Source organism: Propithecus coquereli, unplaced genomic scaffold (genome assembly GCF_000956105.1).
Source record: "Propithecus coquereli isolate 6110/MARCELLA unplaced genomic scaffold, Pcoq_1.0 Scaffold83, whole genome shotgun sequence".
In the NCBI taxonomy this organism is placed as follows: Eukaryota; Metazoa; Chordata; class Mammalia; order Primates; family Indriidae; genus Propithecus; species Propithecus coquereli.
In genome coordinates, this window is record NW_012154507.1 from 7500095 (window position 1) to 7523249 (window position 23155).

The 23155-nt window shown below is 38.5% G+C and overlaps 2 protein-coding genes across 2 annotated transcripts in view; both read left to right on the plus strand.

Moving 5' to 3' along the window:
- L2HGDH (L-2-hydroxyglutarate dehydrogenase) overlaps nt 1-3075 on the plus strand; it is a 43288-nt gene extending 40213 nt beyond the window's left edge. Inside the window, exon 10 of the mRNA XM_012663769.1 lies at nt 2809-3075. Coding sequence (XP_012519223.1) covers nt 2809-3004 — 196 coding nt within the window. The 3' untranslated portion in view covers nt 3005-3075. The remainder of the gene's footprint in view (nt 1-2808) is intronic.
- A 10189-nt stretch (nt 3076-13264) lies between these two features.
- The window catches only part of SOS2 (son of sevenless homolog 2 (Drosophila)), a 124022-nt gene continuing 114131 nt past the window's right edge, over nt 13265-23155 (plus strand). The window contains exon 1 of the mRNA XM_012663749.1: nt 13265-13376. Coding sequence (XP_012519203.1) covers nt 13290-13376 — 87 coding nt within the window. The 5' untranslated portion in view covers nt 13265-13289. The remainder of the gene's footprint in view (nt 13377-23155) is intronic.

Below are 23155 nucleotides of genomic sequence, written 5' to 3' on the forward strand. Positions count from 1 at the left end.
CAGCTATTAATTTGCTGAGTCAATTGTTCTTTCCATTGTTAAAATACAATTAAAAGTTAAAAGAATTAGAAGTTAGCCGGATGTGATGGCAAGCACCTATAGTCCCAGCTCCTCAGGAGGATGAGGTGGGAGGATCACTTAAGCTGAGGAGTCCGAAGCCAGCCTGGGTAACAGAGTGAGACCCTGTCTCTTAAAAAAAAAAAAAAGAATTTAAAAGTTAAAGCTAAAAGTTTCTAGCCTTACTGAATATCTACTGTGTGGAAGACACAAATCTAGACATGGGGGTGCGGTAGGGGTTTGACACTGTCTTCGCCCTCAAGATAGTTAATGGTTTGTCTTAACTGAGATTTCAATTTTTTTTTTTTTTTTGTAAGAGACGGAGTCTTGCTTGGTCATCCAGGCTGGAGTGCAGTGGCATGCTCATAGCTCCCTATAAGTTTAAACTCCTGGGCTCAAGGGATCCTGCTGCCTAAGCCTCGCGAGTAGCTGGGACTACAGGCGTGCATGAGATTTCAAATGATAATTCTTACCTTGAGTTGAAGTGTTCTGAGGGGAAAGCCTGTGTCTAGTCCTGAGAAGAAAAACCCTGAAGTTCCCTTAAGTGGTGAAAAGGAAATATGAAAAATTTGGTAGTTTAAACATTTTATGTTACTAACCACTTTGGTTTGAACTAAAGTGAGATCCTAAGAAAAACATTTTATGAGGTTTTTTTTAGTTTGGATTATAGGGTTTTGAACACTTGGGCAAGAGTATAGGGGGCATTGAGAACATAATTTGTGTTTGTAAGAGAAATAAGTGTAGACATTTTTAACTATGGTTAATCAGTATTAATTTCTATGTGCTTAGAAGGAGCCCGGGGAATGTGCTGACTGAACCTCAGTACAGTGGCAAGTTTTACATTGAACACTTGACATCAGTGGCTGCTCATGCCACTGTGTATCCCCAGCATGTTGGTTTTCTGCCAGATACAAAGAGAGGGACAGGAAAGCTCAAACCTAGAGACATTCTTAATAGCAACATCAGCATTTTCTAACAAAAGAGGGGAGAAATGCTGCTTTGATGAGTTGAGATAAGCTATAAATAAAGAATGCACAAAATGGACCACACACTGGCTGATAAACTGATATATCCTTACCCTAAGAAATTTTAGACTTCAGTCCTGTTTGTTCTGTCTTTTTGTATCCTAAGTGATATATCTGATTCTTATTTGGAAATTCTTACAGCTCAAAAATCTCCTGTGCAGATTCCCTGAAGGATTCTATAGGGAAGATTACTAACCTTTATCATACAACCTTTCACACTTGTTTTTGTAATTCTTATTTACCTCTCTATAAATGAACAATATGGCTGTATGATTCTTCAGGCAAGTTACTTAATCTCTCTTTTTTTTTTTTTTGCTGTTAAATATTAACTGCATCAGTTGTCCTGAGGATTAGGTGAGATAATTGTTAGCACAGAGTAAGTACTTGGTAAATAAGAGTTACTATTATTATTATCTCTCTTAGCCAGGCTAAGGTCTTAGAGGGCAGTACGCTTATATTGTTCTTTGTATCTTCTGCAAGTACTTATCTGAGTTGTCCCAGAATCAATAAAAAATGTTTAATATTGTTGCCTGATTTCTTGAGTCTTGGTGTTATATATAAGATAGACTTTTTCACACTAGGCCTCTTTGAACAGTTTCAAAGAGATGCTTTGGATTCCAAAAGCATTTGATTCAACTTTCATCTGTAAATTTTAACTATTAAAAAAAACCCAGGGCCGGGCGCGGTGGCTCACGCCTGTAATCCTAGCTCTCTGGGAGGCCGAGGCAGGCGGATTGTTTGAGCTCAGGAGTTCGAAACCAGCCTGAGCAAGAGCGAGACCCCGTCTCTACTAAAATTAGAAAGAAATTAATTGGACAACTAAAAATATATAGAAAAAATTAGCCGGGCATGGTGGCGCATGCCTGTAGTCCCAGCTACTTGGGAGGCTGAGGCAGGAGGATCACTTGAGCCCAGGAGTTTGAGGTTGCTGTGAACTAGGCTGACGCCACGGCACTCACTCTAGCCCAGGCAAAAGAGTGAGACTCTGTCTCAAAAAAAAAAAAAAACAACAAAAAAAACCCAGAAATCTAATATGTGAACTCAAATGTTATAAAACAGAACTTTAAATAATAAAGATTTATTATAGTAACATGCTGCAAAATTTATCGTTTTTATACTTTTCCTATCATCTCTCACTTTAATTAATTGAAGGTGATCCTGATATTGAAGGATAAACTATTTTAAAATAAAAACAAACTACAAAACAAGAGCTTGTGACCATTTGCAAATATTTTTCTCCATAGATTTTAACAGTGTATGATCAAAGCAAAATATAAAAATAAATAGATATAGGAATGCAATTGAAATGTATAACCCCTGCTTTCGTTGTTTTGTATTAATCAGAAAAGGCTTTTGTTGTCATTGATTGATTTTTATAATGAATTCATTCTATTAATATAAATTTTAAAAAGCATCTGTTCTAATTAAGTGTGGATTTATTTACTTTTGGAAAGAACAGATATTTATAAATAACTTACCTATTTGTGTATTTATTTGATAAGCATTTGTTATAGTGTTATGTAATAAACATTCTGTTCTAGGCTAATGATATAGGCTTGACAGGCTACAACTGAAAGTCTGGCGAAACACAAACCTATTGTGTTTCCACATACTCGTACATTTAGAATAATAAAGATTTCCTTGCTTTAAGAATACTTTGAAAACCACTGACTTGTAAAGTGTCCTATGTCTTTGGGTCAGTTGACTCTCACTCTTGCTTTTGCAGAGGTCCAGCGGGAGTAAGAGCCCAAGCTCTGGACAGAGATGGAAATCTGGTAGAAGATTTTGTATTTGATGGAGGAGTTGGGGATATCGGAAATCGCATTCTTCATGTGAGAAATGCGCCTTCCCCTGCTGCCACTTCTTCCATTGCAATTTCTGAAATGATTGTGGATGAAGTACAACAAAGATTTGAATTGTAAATAATGAAAGGAGCTAGGTATGCATTGTAATCTTCATGTCAGCAACAAGAATGTACTAATTGCGTTCTTTAAGAAAATAGTTTTTAAAAAATCTCATTTTTAGGTCAAAGATAATCACTGAATTATTAAAATGATGTAACATAGAGGTGATAATTTTTTAAAAATTAAAGTCCATACTCTTGTGTGTGTGTGAATAAAGAGGCAAGATACAGTTGTATCTGTCCTGACTCCCTCACTTTGTTAATGACCTGTCTTTACCAACCATGATCCAGAGAACATTTGACTTTTTCAGAATTTGGGGAAAGATGGCATAAAATATTGGTTATTCCCTTAAATCAGCTTTTGGCTTTATAATATCTAAACTTTTTGTTTCTCCTAGATAAGAAAATGTAGTATAAGTTTTGTTCTTTTAATTTTGCAGATTCATGGAAAAGCTCATGTTATTTAGAGCAACAATATTTGTATTTGGAAATTAAAAATTCTTGATTTCAAGAAAACACATGAAATTTCACATTTTTAAGTAGTTTGAATAAGATTGTATCTTAGCTATAATATTTGTAAGAATTAACTTTGTAAAACAAACTCAAAGCCTCTATTATTCTCAGTCTCCTTATAACTGATGTGGTATGGTGAATCACTAAATCTAGACAGCAGTATACTATAAATGGTTGTTGCCTACTCTTTAGTCTTCGGTGGTTGAGAAACTAGAAGAACTTAGAACTGATAGGTTTTTATGAGAGCAGTTTTAGAATCCTGACACGGATATATAGAAGTCTATAATTTTAAAAAGTTATTTATCTATCGTATCACTGTTCTGTAGTCACACTAAGATTCTCAAAATGTTGGCCAAGACCACTAATGATTCATACCTACTTGGTTTTTCAGGGTTCCTATAAGTTTTTATATGAATATTTCTCCATTTTTGGTAAATATCTAACTTTGAGGCATTCACTTTTATAAACCGCGAAAGTGCCTTACATTTATCTGTAATTCATAAAAATTTTAAGTTGGTTCCCAGTGCCATAGTGTATACTGTATATATGTATGTGGTATCTGTTGAATTGATTCTTATAATTTAGAAAGTTGGAAAATAGAAATGTGAATGAAATTGTGGTGACCTGACTGGGGAGCTTCGGTTACAGAACCACATTTAGATGAGGCATTTTCATCTATCTTTCTCATGTGCTCTCTCAGTATTCATCTTCTACTCTTCATATTTTTTTTCCTATTATCTTTCCAAAGCTGTGTGATGAGTAATCACACAAAGATGTGCGATTTTCTTGATGGGAAAAAACTTTTGTTTTCTTCCTTTTCCTTTCATTTCAAGTGTTGGTGATTACATTGATTGAGCTACCTCATCTATTAATTTGAAGGTCTACATATCATCAGCTCATGTCCAAGAAGTACACATCCTAGGTAAATAGAATAGGCAGTTATTCAACACTTGGGATGATTGTATTGAAAGCATTCAGAAATCATTCACAGAAGAAACAAGCCTAATGGTTCTTCATAACGGCTAATTCCTGGAAGAAATGCAATACACTGGATATTTTTCTGTTCCATTACAAGACTACTAAGAGATGGAAAGTTTTATAATTCTCTATTTCATCAACAGGAAGATTACATACATACTAAGCTGTGAAAAACTGAAATTTTAAAAATAACTGTCCTAATCGAAGTAACCTTCATTCCATTCAAGTCTGTGCTATACCCCCCAAAAATACAAGTGAAAAATTTGTTGAAAGTGTTCTGAATATGTAGGTTGTAAAACATTTTATATTTATGTCCATAGGATTTTGTTGTTTAATACCGATATAATATTTAAAGGCTTTGTGTATTTTTGAGAGAAGAAAATGTATATTAATATTAAAACATTTTAATGAGCTTTGATGTTGTGGAGAACATATTTTTTAGTTCTGTAAAAACTTTTACTCAAATAAATTTTCTGTGTGTAAAACATAAACTGTTTTCTTTAGATCACAGCCAATCTTAAAAAAAATCAAAACATTTCTGTATTTGTGCATAATATAACAATGAGGTAGAGTAGTTTATATTTTAAGTAAAAAGTGGAGCATTTACGTTTTTGGTGTTTCATGTTATAGAACTTAACACTTTTATCCACCCATACATACGTATATCAAAGTCTTTCCCTTGATCCTCTCAGAGTTTGCACTGTTTGGGGAGTTGCCTTTACTGTTGGCAGAGTTCCACTTCCCCTGAGGCCATTTGGAAATCTGCCTACTAGCCTGTGGGAGAACCTTAACTCTTAGAACTTTCTTCAAAGGATGGTGGTGAGAGTGGTGTATGCTGCCAGGCCCTGGCATATGGGAGTTTGTCGGGCCTGATTTTGGAGGCTGTCCAACCCTGATGGCTGTGCCTGTGAGCTATCCCTGTGAACATGGGAGACATGATGTCTCTATTGCTTAAGGGCTGGCTCTGCCCTCCTGGGCCCTTGATCTGTGTCTAGACTTCTTGGTCCATGTTTCCTCATCTTTCTGAGCATACACTATTTATTATCTAAAGATTTTCTTGTAAACATTTTGAGGAGCAATTGTGAAGCCAGTTACTAAATTTTTCTGATACACATAGGGAGTTTTTGAAATTCTTCATCAGAATTTAAGGTGGAAGGGTGGGTGCAAGGACAGGGTGAAGTGGTTGGAAGAGCAAAAGACGCTTAGAGATGTTTTCAAATAGTTCATACCCATTAAAGAGCTTAAGAATGAAAATACAATCCCAAACCCCTAAAAGGAAGAACAATGTTGACACCAACCAACTCTACTTTTCTAGCCTCAAATCCTAGAAATGATTGTGTTCTTTTTGTTAAGTGCTATTATTTTCTGCTAAGGGAAGGGTCTCACATCAGAGTTACCTTATTTCTTTTGTTCTTTGGATAAAATGAGAAATTTTACCTTTTAGATGTGGCAAGAGAGGTGTGTGATGGTATGCCTTGGGTTGCCCAGGGAGCCCAACTTTGAATTTAGGGAAAGACCTGAGGGACAGTGTTAACAGAGGGACTTCTCTCACTAGAGAACCTTGACTTTCACCCAAGTTCTGCTTAAAATTGTATCTTAAGAATAAACTCTTTCAACTTTGTTGTTCTGAAAGAGTGATGGAGTAGAACGAAAGGGCTACAGTAGTGGTGGTTTCTTTTATGCCTTTCAGATTTAATTTACTTAAATTTGTTCACTGGGAATATAAGAGGTGTCCTATGGGGATATCAGTTTATGAACTAGGGCAGTTTTGGATTTCTGAGTAGGATTGGGGCAGGCTTTCCAAACCACACTGGCCACACACCAATTGCTTTTTCCCAAGATGCTTAGATCTTTAACCTTTGATTACCTATCTTTTTCTTAGATTCTTGATCAATCAATCCAGCTGGGACATGTACAAAGTTCTGATTGTGTGGATTCTTCTGAACATTCAGAACCAAGCATGTTGATTCCAGGTCAAACGGAAAAGCTTGTCCAACTTTGTGCTTTGGAATTGGGGGATATAAAGATGCTTTTTGCTTTTACTTTGTTAAAATTTCGTGGTTGGTAGTGATTTTTTTTTTTTTTAATGGTAGGCACAAGTTCTCACTATGTTGCCCAGGCCGATCTTGAATTCCTGGTCTCCAGCAATCCTCCTGCCTCAGCCTCCCAAAGTGCTGAGATTATAGGAGTGAACCACCACTCCTGTGATGAATTTTTACATTACAGTACTTTTAATGAATTTTTTAACATACTTTTATTCTTTCTTTAATTTTTCTTTAGTCAGAGTCTTGCTCTGTGGCCACGGGTAGAGTACAGTGAAGTCATTGTAGCTCACTGCAACCTCCTACGCTCAAGTGATCCTCCTGCCTCAGCTTCGTGAGTAGCTGGGACTACAGGCACAAGCCATGATGCCTAGCTAATTTTTCTATTTTTAGTAGAGATGGGGTCTCGCTCTTGCTCAGCCTGGTCTTGAACTCCTGAGCTCAAGCAATCTACCTGCCTTGGCCTCCCAGAGTGCTAGGATTACAGGTATGAGCCACTGTGCCCAGCCTGAACACAATTTTAATTTAGACTTCTCTCCAAAATTACTTGGTAAGTTTTCTGGAATTAAGGAAAGAAAAAGCCTAGTATTTAATGTTATTTTAGAAAAGTTGACATGATTTAAGGATTTCAAGGTTCTACCAGCATTTCCAATTGAGAGGATAATACTTTCCTATAGAAAGAGCATATAGTGATGGCATTTATTCTAAGAATGGATATGCTAGGTAAGAACCACAGGCTTGAAGGGAATCTGAAAGGTTATTCTAGGCTATTTAAATAGCTTCCAGGCTGGGCGCAGTGGCTCACGCCTGTAATCCTAGCTCTCTGGGAGGCGGAGGCAGGCGGATTGTTTGAGCTTAGGAGTTCGAAACCAGCCTGAGCAAGAGCGAGACCCCGTCTCTACTAAAAATAGAAAGAAATTAATTGGACAACTAAAAAATATATAGAGAAATTAGCCGGGCATGGTGGCGCATGCCTGTAGTCCCAGCTACTTGGGAGGCTGAGGCAGGAGTATCGCTTGAGCCCAGGAGTTTGAGGTTGCTGTGAGCTAGGCTGACGCCATGGCACTCTAGCCCGGGCAAAAGAGTGAGACTCTGTCTCAAAAAAATAAATAAATAAATAAATAAATAGCTTCCAGGAGTAGCATCAGGAGTTTTTAAGAGGATCACGTCAATGGATCACACCAAAGGATCACACTATTTTTTCCTAAGTAGAAAGTAAATGTGGATTTCATCAAAAAACTAAAGTTTGATTATCAGTGAATAGATTATAGTATTGTAATCATAAAAACACTCTGTTGTGGTTTAGTGGTATAAATGAGCATATGCCACATTTCCTACTCCTGAGGGAGGAGGTTTGTGTTGTTTGGTATACTATTTTGGGTTCAGTTGCAGAGAATAGAATCCCTTCTAGCTAGTTAAAAAAGAATAAATTTATCCTAAGGCATACAAAATCATTAGAAGGCTGATGTAGTAGCCTCTAGGTTGAGCTTTCAGGAACAAGTTCCAAGCCACACCACAGAACCAAGCCACCAAGAGAGCAGTTTCAAAACAACTATGTTCCACAAACAGGGAACTGCCACACAGTGAGTCTAGCCATTGCTGCTGCTGCACAAAACTAATGACTGAATGATGCTTGCCAGCAGAAATATCAGAATTGCAGCTTCTAACACTTCTACCTTCTAGATCTCAATCCTGTGTAATTGATAGGCCCAACCTAAATCATATTCAGAACCCTGGCTGCAAGGGAATCTAGGAAATATGGCTTTTAGCTTTCCAATCTCTGAGTTAGTAGGAGGGTAGAATGTATGTTGCCTGCTATATACTATATCCATCACACCTAGTAATTAGGCACAAATAATAAACACCTTAGGCAAATTACTATAATTGTTAACACTTTGGGGCAAACAGGTCCGTATCTGTCTTATTTCTTTTCTCCTTACCAAGTTCCCTATTCTGTGATCAGGATCAATACACACAGATGATTGCAGACAAACACACCCCTGGCTGGGAGCTGCACTGAAAAGATTATAAATACATTCGTTGTTGACAGAACTTTATAACTGTCAGAACATGGAAGGATTTTATTGCTATTCCATAAATAACAAGAACTTGAATGATGCCTTTTCCTTTCACCTTTATTGTAAGAGTTGGTGTCTGGAACAGCTACTTCCTCACAAAAAACCATTTTCCATCAGGTAGTGGTGGCAGTATCTGGATGACCTCAGTGTCATCTTCATACCCCAGAGCACCAGGAAATATTATGTCTGTTCAATAGCAGACTGTATGTAGCATATAAACATACATATGTAGCACATAAACACACAGTGTTTTTTTTTTTTTTTTAGTGGGGGGCACAATAAATCAATCTTTTGGAATTTCATACAAAATTATAGTTTCTCTTGGGATGACATTTTTGGTATGCTGTCTCTTGCAGGGGGTTGGGCTTCTGGTTATGAGCCACCCATAAAAGGATGTCTGTCTGAGTGCCTTCTCTAACTTCTTTCAGGCAGGTGGACCGTAAGAGGACTAGAGTTAGCTGTGGCATTGCTTTGGTTTGCTACTGATTGGCAGCACTTGTAGCTTTAAATAAATTGAGGAAGTATGAGAGAGTAAATGGGAGAAATGTTGAGTAAGTCCTTCTTGAAAATGTTTTTCAGTGGGAGAATATTAGTGGTAAAGTTTTAACTGCCTTTTAAGACTTAAAATGTGCTTGGGTTATTAAAATTATCTCCCAAAAGCCTTTCTAAATTCAAAAGCAACAAGCAAAATTACTATCAAATTATTATGATAATTAGCATGTTAATTTCAGTTCAAATTTATGATTAAGCTTTTTGTTATATATACATAGGCCTCCTTCTTATAGTATCAGTGTGTTTAATATTTTCATTTTTTAACACTTGAAGCAAATGTTTATAATCAGGCTGGAAATTTTTCCTTTAAAAAAATATCTTTTAGGCTGCCCACAGTGGCTTATGCCTGTAATCCTAGCACTTTGGTAGGCTGAGATGGGAGGATCATTTGAAGCCAGGGGTTCAAGACCAGCCTGGGCAATATATCAAGACCCCATCTCTACAAAAAATAAAAACGAGCCAGGTATGGCGGTTTGCACCTGTAGTCCTAGCTACTGGGGAGGCTGAGCCAGGATCCCTTCAGCCCAGGAGTTTGAGGTTGCAGTGAGCTATGATTGTGCCACTGCACCACTCTAGCCTGGGTGACAGAGTGAGATCCTGTCTCAGAACAAACACACAACAAAAAATGGTGCCCTTTTTAATTAATCAATGTTTTTAATGAGTATCATATTCATATGACTGAAAATTCAAAAGTCATAGAAAGGTACATGGTGAAAAGTCTCCCTCTCTTACCCAGCCACTTAGTTTTTGATCTTTGTGGCAACAAAAATCTCTGTAGCTTTGCAGAGAAACTGTATTTATTTAATAAAATACTTATGTAATAAAATACTATATACTTACATAATAAAATACTGCCTTTTTTATATACAAGTGGTACCACACTCTACAATATTATACTATGTATCTTTCTCTTTTCAATTTGCATTATATATTGGAGGACATTCACAAAGGCCTGGTTATTCTTAAATAACTTTATAGGTTTCACTGTATGGATTTACTATTTTTTATTGAACCAGTCCCCAATTCCAACTGATGATTATTTAAATTGTTTATTTCTAGAGGGTTTTTTGTTTTGTTTTTGCTATAACAAACAACACTGCAAAGAATAACCTTGTCTCTAAGTAATTCTACATATGAGCAAGTATACCTACAGGAAATATTCCTAGAATTTTCTAGGTCAAAGGGTATGTACCTTTGAAACTGGTATAGATATCATCTAGTTGCCCTTGACAAAAGTTGAAACAATTTATACTCCCATCAATAATATATTAGAATGCCTCTTTCCTCATATCTTCACCATCATAGTGTGTAATCAAACTTTTTGGTCTATGCTATTAATATTTTAATAGGTGGAAAAGTGATAACTCAGTATAACTAAATTTACATTTTTAAAAATGAGTGAAGTTGAGCATCTTCAATATGTTTAAGAAACATTTATCTTTTTTTCTGTGAACTCCCTTTTATATTTTTTCCTTTTTCAGTTTTAGTCTTATTAATTTGTAGGAGCTTTTCTATATGTTAGGGAAAGTAACTTCGAAAATGAGTTGCAGATATATTTTCCAGTTTGTCATTTGCCTTTAGGCTTATCTGGAGGTGATATTTTTTGCCATACATTTTTAAAAATCAAATTTATCAATTTTCTAGATTTTGTGTAATAGTGAAAAGGTCCTTTGCACTCTGAGGTTATAAACAAATTATTTTCTCGTTTTATATTTTACATTGAAATCTCTGACATATCTGGAGTTTATCTGAGTATAGAGTGCAGGATATAGATCCAACATTTTTTTCTAGATGGCCCATTTGTCTGGTTGGGAAACTTTTCACTACTGTCATTCTTGGATTATTTTCCACATGCACGTGGATCAAATTTCTGTTTGCCTAGCCCAGAGATCACAACTCAGATGCCTGTAGAGACTAGGCAGGTTACATAAAAGGGTGAAGAGTGCCAGGTGGAGAGTATAGCCAACTGGAAATGGGACAGCATACTTTTCTAAACAGGGCAGCCACTACCCAGTGTCTGCTGATTATTCCCTTGCCCGAATGCAGTAGGGCCCAGTGTTGCCAGATCTTTGTCAAGTGAAGATGGAAATACAGATTTTTATATGAAACCTCTTGATTTTAAAATGTTAACAATTTAAAAATTTTAAGTACAGCCTTAGCTAAACAAAATGTGTTGTCAGGCCAGATGTGGCCCAGAAAAGCTTTCCAATATCCTTGGCCAAGAATGAAACTTCTCACTAACAACTTTACTCTCCTATGAGAAAATACAGCACAGCCTAGTAGTCTGACATTCTAGTAGTTTATAGCTGGGGTCTGGGAATAGGAGAGAAAATAAGGACTCTCTATATAAGCCAAAGTCTTTGCGCTCACAGACTGAAAAATTAATTGGAGAAATACAAGGGTTTTACTGTCCTACCTTTTATCCCAAGTACATGGGAATGGATGTGGCCATTTATTAGAGGACATTCTTGCCTTAGTGGATACTTGGATTAGAAAAATGATCTCTTAAGTTTTCCAACTTTGCCTTACTGATTTTGCCAAAATGACAAAATGGTGCATGATTTGGGGAGAATAATTGTTTAGCTACTGATCCTGGAACTGAATTGTAGCACTGAGTTATTTTTTGCACTCTGTTCTTCCTTTCCCTTCCTCACTGCTGGTGGCTGAGGTCAGGGAGTAAATGACTCTCTTTTTTACAGCCTGTTAAAAATCATGTGCTCAGCATCTTTAGAGGGATAAATCTGTGGTAATGATGTAGTTTCCAAAGTCTATGCCTCTTTAATTCAGAAAAGCTTAAGGTCAGTAGATCTTTTCTGGGTTGCTAATGGAGTGTAAGTGCATCCCAGGGGTGGATCCAGGTTTTGCAGTACCCGAAGCCTGCACAATTTGGAGACATGATAAAGAAAATATCTTTTGAAAGTTTTACAAAAACGTTATGATTCTGTAAACACACGGGTTCGTGCAAGTCAAAGATCTTTAAGTTCAAGCTTGATCAACATCATTGTCTTCTGCCTCTTCTGGCCCTACCACCGTGTGCTTTCCATGCTTCGGTGCCCACACCACCACCCTATGAAACAGTTACTATCTCCTATATAGTAACTATATGCTACATATAGTATACACTTTGTATACACATAGAGTGCATATATAAACAAAGAAGCCAAGTAGAGCACAAATACGTTAAATACTGTGTCCAGCCTGAATGCCCGTATTCTCTCCAAATCCCTGTACTGCCACGCACGACTGCAGTCCTGGGACTCAGGCGCGCCAAGAGTGGCACGGAGTCAGGATTGCCTTAGGAAGGTCAAGAGAGGGGAGCATATGCATAAATTGGAGAGTCTCTCTGGAACAGGCCCCCTGCAAAGTCCCCGGGAGAGGTGGACTCCTCTCCCCCCTGACCCCGGGCCCCCGCACCCCAGCGCCTGGCTGGCGCCTCTGCCCGCTCTGCGGCGCGCATGCTCCGTGCAGGACTTCTCCGGCGACTCGGGATAATGAGCGCTGGGCCGAGGGGGCGGGCCAAGCCGCCACTGCTGGGACCCGGCGCTCGGCGGCGGCCCCGGGGCGCTCAGCTCGGCTGCTGAAGGGGCGGCGGCGGTGGCCGGCACCGTGCGCGCCAGAGTGGGGCTGGCTCTCCCGACGCGCACGCCCGGTCGGCCCCCAGGGCCCTCTGGAGGTGACTCGGCCGGGCCGGGCCGGGCGGCGGTGTCGGCTGGGAGGGCGGGGATGAGGCGATGAGGAGACGAGCAGCCGCCGCCGCTCACCGCCCGCCGCGGCCGTAGCGGGAGTCGGGCGGGGGCCAGGCCAGCGGCACCCCCGCCGGGCTGCGAACCTAGACAAAGGAGGCGGAGCCGCCCGAGCAGCGGGCCAGCGCCGCGGGGAAAGGAGGTCGTCCGAGCTCGCGGGCCGCCGCGCTTCCTCTCCCGGCGCTGCGCGGGGCGAGGGCCGCCCGGCCGAGGAAGCCTTCTCTGGGGCCCCCGCCCGCCCGCCGGCGCCGCCTCCGAGCCGCCTCGGCCGTAGCCTCGGCCCGGGCGGGAGGCGGCGGCCGCCGGCGAGGCGAGGCGGCCCGCGCCCTGCCTGTCAGGCCACCGGCCCGGCTCGGCCCGTGGGCCGCCCCCGATGCGGAGGCGCTGCCGCTGGGGCCATGCAGCAGGCGCCGCAGCCTTACGAGTTCTTCAGCGAAGACAACAGTCCGAAATGGCGGGGACTGCTGGTCTCGGCCCTGCGGAAGGTCAGTGCTGGGGCCGGGGCGGCCGCGGGGACCGAGGGAGGTGCCGGGCGGCGTCGGCGAGCGGGCGGCAGACGGGCGGGGTGCCCGGCCCGCGGCCCCCCGAGATTCTAACGGGGAGCAGCTCGTCCTCCCAGTAGCGAGTCCCCAGGGCCGAACTGTTGCCGTTTGGCTGGCTACGGGAGTGCTCGTAATTGCCTGTTGCATCCAGAAGGACGTTTTCTCAAGTTTTTTTTTGCCTGGTCCCGGAAGGAAGGTTTTGTTATGATCATAAAATTGGATTTCATGTTGCGGTCATTTCGTCAGGCAACTTCCGCCGTTGACCAATTTGTTGTCCTCAGGCTGGATTCGGGCCGGAGAAAGTCCCGCTGGTATTTAGACAGTTTCTGAAACAAAAGCACATTTTCAGGCCGGGTAATTACTTTTAATTAAGTTCTTTGGGAGTGTTCCCCCTAGGCAATTTGCTTGTCAAGGGTGTCCACTCACTTATGAGGCAATGGTTTTTTTGTAACATGGATGTTTCACATGTGTGAAATGTCAGTGACTCATAATATTCGTATTCATTTTACAGTTGTTGAGGTAAATGTAAAGCGCCTCTCCGCTTCCTGCAAAAAGATGTCTTACCTATTTACAAGAGATTTACCTTATAAAATTTGGTCACTTTCTTCACTGGGTGCAATTTAGAACTTGGAATCATTTTAAGGAACAAAAAAGGTGCAGGTTATACAAATCAGTCTTTCAAGTTCGGGTGCATTGCTAAGGTGCATCTCTCCTGTAGATGGTGTCAGTCTTCCTCTGTGTAATTTAGGTGATAACCATACTATCATTTTTATAATAAATCCTTTTACAAGGTCAGGACAAATTTAAAAACTGTAAATGGGTACAAGATTAGCTATCTGCCTGCTGGTAGGGGCTCTTTTTGCCAATGATGCAAACTTAGTCCCTTCTGCTTTTTGCGCAAAGTAACCAAGAATAAATTTTAAAGTAATAAAGGGGAAAAAGATTAATTTAAAAGACTGCACTTAAAAAATAAATCTTCATGCATTAAATTTCTATAAATGAAAAGAAGTAGTGTATTTTAAAGGTAAACACATTTTCTTCGTGCACTGAGCGTTTCAGATTTCCATTATTTTCATAATTCTTGTAAGGAGCTTTCCTTGGGGCAAATACCAAGTCATGTCTTCTTAAAGAACTTGGTGGAGGTGACTAGAGGCAGCTTAAACAGTTATCATTTCACTGGTGTTCCAGGTGCTAAAGTATTAAATTGAATTGACCTTCCTTCCATGTGCAGTCCAATTCTGGGAAAGCAATGAAAAGTGTGCTGAGTAGTGATAATGAACTCTGGTTTGAATTAAAAGTAAAGGGGGAAATGCTTACATAGTGATTAGCCCTTTGACCGCACAGTAGTGTGAGTGCAGTTATCAGGTAGGTCTATATTGTTGGCAGTGTGATGCAGGTATATATCCATTAGAACTGTCTGGGAGCAAATAGTATTTGAGTATGGGTTGCATAATTTATTCAGTAGGTAGCTTTGACTCTAATAATCCTTCACGAACAGGTACAGATTTACTTTTTCAGGTTAGGCCAAAAACAAAGCTAGGATTATTTTCCAGTCCTAATTCATTGCTTTGGTGCTGTTACTTTCCATTTATATGTTGTGCTTGTTTTCCTAGTACTCAAGTGCCTTGTAGACACTGTGTTATCATATTCCACAATTCTGGCATATCCTTTATTTATGAAATAAATACATCTAAGAAAATTTGGTCTTTTGAGGTGAATTTAAAAAAGCAATTTCTGTTAATTTATTAAGTTAGTGTTATTACAGAATTGAGATACATTCCCACAGAAAATGTTTTTTATATTTTTGGAAAATTTTTAGCGAAAGTAATTCGGATTATGTCCAGTTTTGTGGTATTTGGGGCATTGCAACTTTTAGGCTTGTAGTGTCTGCTAAGATTTGTAACTCTTAAGGAGTTAGAGGTCCACTCTTTCTTTGCAGGAAGTTTTAAATTCTGATATTTATCTGCCACTCATATCTTTGTATAATCAGAATTTCTGCCATTTTGGGGGAGGCTCTGTTTTTACATTCAGAGCATCTAGAACTTGGCTTCCCCCTCCAGCTGACCAGATAGTTACAAAAGACTGCTAGGTTTGGCTGTAATATTTCTTTCCTTCCAATGAACATGTGTACTCTACCTTCCTTCAGTCACTTAATGTTTATTAAACACATTTTAGGTACTTGTCACTGTGCTGGACACTAAGAATATAAAGACAAATTTTAAAAAGTCAAGGCCCTGTTGTAAAGGTATTTACCATTTAGACTGAAAATACTAAATTTGAGGTTTTGGTTTATGTAAATGAGATATTTCTGAGCTCAGAGCTGTAAGGAATATTTATGTCTGTGAAAGGAGCAATGTAGTTTACTCAGCTCTGTCAGGTTAGTACACTTGGGCATCTTGGTGGAACCTCCAAAACTTTGTTAAAATATAATTTTCAGAAAAGTAAAATCATGACTTTCATGCATATGTAAATGAATTTGTATCAGTGATTTTGATTTAATTCATTACTTAATGAGGGAACTAGTACAATGTTAAAGCCACTTCATTTGAAAATTTGAGGAGGTAGGTATAGGCAATTTAATAAAGTAATATTAAGATTGCTGGGTTAGATACAGAATTAGCTAATATCCTAAAAGAACATAAAAGGATAAGTTTTTCCACTGGATAAAAATTATTTCCATCTCTACCAGCCAAAAATCTGTAAGTTAATCTTACAGGTTTGTAAAATAGCCCAGTGAATACAAAGTAACCGAAGGTTCAAGGATAGCACTGCACTGAAAAGTACTTACTATTCTCTTTTGTTTATTTTTCAAGTTTTTGTTAATTTTTGTGAAAACTGAATATATATATGTGTATATATATTTGCCAGAATCACTCTTGTCAACATTGAAAATGCAAGGAATTTTAAAAAAACGTTGTTTCATTGCATTATGTAGAAGTATAAAGATTGAAAAATAGATTTATGGAAAAATAATTTCAGAAATAGAAATGTGATCTTTTAACTTGTTTGTTTTTTAACTTTTAAAATATTAGTACAACCTCACCCAGGGTATTTAAAAACACAGAGAGCTACAAAACAGAGTTAAATGGCATTACTAATGGATAATAATACATGGATTGTTACATTACTGCTAAATTATGCATCTTCCCTAAAAGAGCCAGGAACATAAATGCCTTCACCACTACTCCCCAAGAACACTGAAGCTATCATATTACTTGGGGGAAAAAAGAGCATGGATATATTTATAAATGTAGTTTATTAGTCTCTGTCTTTGAAATGCCTTTGGTACTTTGTGCTTGTTATTTGATTGTGTGCCAAGATAAATCAGCATTCTTCATAAGGGAAATATGCCTTAAAATCATTTTATCAGGTTTTTCAGTCCTTGATATTTCTATTAAGGTGTTTTATGTTGACTATCCAAAGAATTACTGTGTTACCACTTGTAGATGCGTTTTTGGTAAGGTGTTCTTCACCAGGCTAGCCATGGAAAAGTAAATGTCTGTTGTCTTGCCATCTGTAGTTACAAGTGTCAGAGAGAGCTAGAAAGAATTGGTTGAATTACTTTGTTCCTGAGTCTAATTTGATTTAGGTTAAATATCCATCTCCCACCCCATGACAGTTTGCTCCTAGATATCTGTCTAAAAGACAAGAGGTGTGAGAGAATGTCTGGATTAATTAATAAGTTGTCTATGGCAAGGAAAAAAAGAGGCTGAGGGCTTTGATTCAGAAATGCTTTTGTGAAATTCTAGTGTTTCTGCCTTTGTACCAGTGTCTATTGGAAATTCACTTTAGAAGATTGCCTGGGGCCCACAAGAAAAGTGTAGGGTGATTTGAGAGAATGAAATTGATGTTGCTGATGTATAAGGGAGTCAAAGAAGCCTTCTTTAAGGAAGTAACATTTGTTCTGCGTTCTAGAGGACATATTCAAATATATTACTGAGTGCCTCCCATGTGTTAGGTCATGTGCTATTCTTGATACTAAGGATGTATCAAGGCCCCTGCTGTCATAAAGCTGCCATTCTAAATGTCTGTGGCAGAGAGGCCTGGGAGAGACAGACAATAAAGAATTAAACAATTATCTGAAAGAGCAATAGGAATTAACAAAACAAAGGGAGAAAAAAGATTTGAGGCTGAGGGAAAGGTAGGAACATGACTAACATGTTTTAAAGAACCAAGAGAATGAAGAGATGAGACCAGTGTGACAGACTATTGGTACACTGAGTTTAGGTCTCTGGTGCCTGAGTTCTGTAGGGTTATCATTTATGTACAAAGTAACTAAATTAACTTGATCAGAATTGCTTTTTGAAAAGATTACTCCAAGTCAAAGCCAGAAACTGATTAGAGATCCTATGAGTTTTGTGATATGAGGCCTATTCTGGAATTCCTAAAGCCACTGAATGTAACAACAGAACTTGAGAGAGTCGTTTGGAATTATTCCAAACTAATAATGACCCAAACTGACCCAAGGGGTTCAGCCAGAACTGGATGAGCATTAGGAATGCATTTTAACTTGCGGCATTTGGCTCCCTGTCAAACATGATTTAGTACCCTTCTTATGTTTTGAGTTTAATTTTGGTATGGTACATTTGGAGCAATAATATTCCATTAAAGTGTTTTATGCTGACTATCCAAAGCATTACCTGTGTTGCCACTTGACATAGATCAAGTATATGGTCTTTATATTAACCGTGGCCTCTCTTTCTAGGGAATAGTAGTTTGATTATATCCTCTATTAGCCTGAATATTTGAATCAGAAAGGAATTTTAATGTTAACTAATGGATTTAGCATTATCTCATGTAATCACGTTAACAATTAACAACCTAAAGTTCTTTTCCTCTTTTACATAAAAACATGTGATAGTAAGTAGAAAGCTTTTTGAAATGTATAAAGTGTTATTCACTTCACATTTTAACATGTGGAAGTAAATCAGTGCAATGAAAATAACATCAATGATCTAGATAAGAGCCACTAGTATTTAGCTCTTCCAAGTAAAGTTTTCTGTACCCTAGTTTTCTTCATTAAGTCATTTTGCAAATTCAAACACTATACCTCTTACTTACAAAGTACTTTGTAGTTCTTTCTTAATTGACCCATTAGCAGCATTTGACAGTTGATCTCTTTCTCTTTTTGGAATTCTGTTCATCATTTGGCCTCCAGAATACCAAACTCTCCTGTATTTTTTCTCTCTCTGGATACTCCTTCTAGTTCCTCTTTTTTGATTCCTCCTCATCTTCCTGACTACATCATTCTGACCTCCTCAGAGCTTAGTTTTTAGGCTTCTATTTCTATTTACACTTGCTCCCTTGGCGATCCCACCCAGCCTCATTGCTTCACATATCATCTATATTTAATAATTTACAAATTTGTATTTCTGGCTCAGACCTCTCTCCTAAACTTGGATGTCCAGTTTTTTTCTCGATCCTCCCACATGGGCATCTCAACCAATACTGAACTCCTTCTCTTCCCCACAAAACTTGTTCCTTTTATAGTCGTTCCTGTATCAGTAAATGGCTACTTCATCTTTCTAGTTGCTCAAACTCAAAATCTTAAATTATTCTTGAATATTGCCTTTCTTCTTTCTTTCTTTTTTTTTTTTGGACCACACATCTAATCTATCAGCAAATCCTTTTAGCTCTACCTCAGACTATAAGTATATTCAGTCACCATTTTAGACTTTTCTACTTTTACCACTTGGAATCAAGTCATCATCACCAATCTCCTGGAGTACTGAGAAAGCCTTTTAATTAGTCTCTCTTCTACTCTTGCTCCATTCGGTTTTTGCTCAGCATAATAGAGATAAGTGTGATCACATCACTCCTTTGTTCAAAACTTTCTCAGCACTAAGAATAGAAGTTCAAGTCCTCTCAGTGGTCTGCTAGGCCCTGTACATTGTGGTGGTGCTCCCTTCCCCTCTTTACCTCTCTGACCTCATTTACTACTGTACCTTGTTTGCTCTACTCCTGCCCCACACTGGCTTTCTTGTTCCTGTAACACATAGACATGTGTTAGTCTAAGGACTTTTGTACTTTCTATATCTTCTGCCTGAAATGCTGTTCCCTCAGATAATCACATGGCTGGCCCTTTTGCTTCCTTCAGGTCTTTATAGTCAAACATCCTCTTCTCAGAGAGGCCTTCCCTTGCAGCCTATTGGAAACAGCTACATCTCTCTGCTTCTGGGACAGTCTCACGTAACTGTTCACAGATGTTCAAAATATAAACCAAGCTGTTATTTTCTCCCATAAACCTGCATCTTCAGTATAAATGGTGTATCCAGTTCTCAAGCCAGAAACCTAATCATCATCTTACCCCCCCTTTTCACACCAGGCTTGCATCTAATCAACACTGAATCTTTTCTTGATTCTTTCTCCTAAACTGGGAATTTTCTAACTTTTTTGCTGTGTATATCCAAAAGAATTTTGAAAAACTTGCACATTTTTATGTTGACATCTAGAAATTTTCATCTTAAGTTTAAAATAGTTGTAGTGGATATAATTTTATATATGTTATAAATATTGATTTTTTTTTTTGAGACAGAGTCTCACTGTGTTGCCCGGGCTAGAGTGCCGTGGTGTCATCCTAGCTCACAGCAACCTCAAACTCCTGAGCTCAAGCGATCCTCCTGCCTCAGCCTCCTGAGTAGCTGGGACTACAGGCATGCGCCACCATGCCCGGCTAATTTTTTCTATATATTTTTAGTTGTCTGATTAATTTCTTTCTATTTTTAGTAGAGATGGGGTCTCGCTCTTGCTCAGGCTGGTTTTGAACTCTTGAGCTCAAACAGTCCGCCCGCCTCGGCCTTCCAGAGAGCTAGGATTATAGGTGTGAGCCACCGCACCCGGTCTAAATATTGATATTTTAAAGTAAAACAGTTCATCAATCTTTTAAGTGTTTCTAATGGAATCTAAATGCCCAAATAATTTGTTACTGTCATCCTTTTAAAATACACATGACAAAGTTTTTTTAACAGTTGGAAATTTTACATTGTTCTTTTTTTCCTCTGTGAACTTTCATTCTGCTTCTCCCATATAATTATATTCTAAATTAAAATTTTTTTTTCTTGTTTGAGACAGGATCTTGCTCTGTTGCCTGGGCTAGAGTGCAGTGGCATCCTCATAGCTCACTGCAACCTCAAACTCCTGGGTTCAAGTGATCCTCCTGCCTCAGCCTCTGGAATAGCTGGGACTACAGGTGTGTGCCACCATGCCTGGCTAATTTTTTTTAATTTTTAATTTTTTGTAGAGATGAGATCTTGCTATTGCCCAAACGGGTCTCAAACTCCTGGCCTCAAGTGATCCTCCCACTTTGGCCTCCTAAAGTGCTGGGATTACAGGTGTGAGCCACCATACCCGGCCAGTTATATTCTAATATAATATTTTTAGGTAAAAAAGTCTTTGATTGGCCAGGTGTGGTGGCTCCACCTATAATCCCAGCACTTTGGGAGCCTCAAGCGGGAGGATTACTTGAGGCCAGGAGCTTGAGACCAGTCTGGGCAACATAGGGAGACTCTGTGTCTCTACAAAAAAATTTTTTAAAAAATTAGCGGGATGCAGTGGCATGTGCCTGTAGTCCTAGTTACTTGGGAGGTAGAGAAGAAGGATCATTTGAGCTCAGGAGTTGGAGTTTTCAGTGAGCTATGATTGTACCATGCATTTCAACTTGGGCAACAGTGGAGACCCTGTCTCTAAAAAAAAAAGTCTTTGATCCTTCCTTTGTATTAATACTTCTTTACAACAAAAAAGTCCATATATTTAATTTTTAAAGATTTCTCCTATGATCATAAAGCTTTAAAACCTTCCTTTTGAATTGATCTCGACTTGATAGGACATAGTCAATCAAAGAAATATAAATGTCATGCATTTTGAAAAATAGTTAATAACCATAAAGCTTTATTGAATATGCATTTCTCAATAGCATCTATGTAACTGCATTATTTTTAAATTAGTTCATGTTTCATGGGTGAATATTACTTAATGCTATAATGGGAGAGAGAGTCTAGCTAAAGTGAATCAGAGTTCAGCATCAGTTCTATTCGTTTTCCACTTTATAGATGTAAGCCCTGAGAACCCTTGTTAGCATAAATAGAAGAAAAATTTAAAGCAATCAAAGCCAATTTTTAAGCTTCTTTCAAATTGTATGCCAAATTATATAATTCTTTCAAATAGTAAATCTGTCATCAGAAATGATTTTTAATGATCTGTCAACCAGCAACTCAGTAGGGTTCTCCTTCAGTTTTGTTTAAGGTAAAAAATTGGAAACCACTTGACCTGGAAAATAATTTGTTATCTAGTCTTTAGAGTACTTTGTTTAATCCAATATACTGAAGAAAAATTGGGACAATAAAAACAGTATTAACTTCAGTACAGTTTAGCCAAGACAGTATTTATTGATAAAATGCACTTTATCTTATCATATTTTTAAAATATATTTTCCTTGAATTTTTGGAGCTGCAGATCTAGCTCATTGTGTTAGCTTTTTGTTGCTGGATAACAAATTATCATATATTGGCTTAATATAAAACCCATTTATTATCTCACAGTTTCTATAGGTCAGAAGGTCTAGGCACAGTGTAGCTGGACATTGCTTAGGGTCTCACAAAGCTGAAGTCAAGGTTTTGGCTGCGGCCGTGGTCTCGTTTGAGGTTTGGGCTCTTCTTCCAATCTCATGTGATCATTGGCAGAATTTATTTCCTTGCAGTTACAGGACTGAGCTCCTAAAGGCCACCTGCCATTTCTTGCCATGTGACATTTACCATAACATGTCAGTTTGCTTCTTCCAAGGTCAACAGGAATGCATCTGCTGCTATCCCTTATCTCATACTTCTAGACCAGTTTTAAAGACTCATCTGATTAGGTCAGCCTCACCCAGGTAATCTCCTTTCTGATGAACTCAAAGTCAATTCATAAAAACCTTAACCACCTTTGCCATGTATGTAACCTAATCAGAGGAATGATATCCCATCATATTCACAGGTTCCACCCGTACTCAAGGAGAAGGGACTATACAGGGCATGTATACCAGGGGGTGGGAATTTTGGGGGCCGTTGAAATTCTGCTTACCAAACTCATTATTTTATGGAAAATATCTACCACATGACTTAATTAGTAAAGTCAGTTTTAATTGTTAAGCCAGCCACCCTAATCATATTTATCTTTTGTCAAAGTTTGATTTAATTTTTAAGTCAAATGAATGTTACTATGTGCCATATGCCAGCTATCTCACTTCTGAATTCAAATATTAATAGTAAGATAGATAGATAGATAAGGTATGAAAGCATGCTTTGGATTTTTTCTCCTGAATGAAGGTGTTATAATATTGCCTTAAATATTTCTTAAAGATGCTCTCTTTTCTTTGTTTTCATGGGCCTATCCCCTCAGGAGAATGTATTTTTTGACAGTGGGCTAAGGGATGGGAGATGTAATATATTTAAATGAAAATATTCATAATTGTCTTTGTTTAGTGTCCTAGAATTTATTTACTTATTGCACCCTACAACAACATACCATAGTGCGTTTTAGGCCAAGTGAGAGATCTGCCTTTCTTCAGTAAAGCGGGAGGAGGGCAATTGTGAAAGGAAAAGTGAGAAAGGAGAAAGAACTTGCTTTTACCCCTTGTGTGCAAGCACCTTGTCAGGCAGCTCTTCTTTAAGAAAGAGTACATATGGTACTCTAGGTAGTGTGCTGATGGACGTGGGTGTTTGGCCCGGGGATTTTTTTTTTTTTTT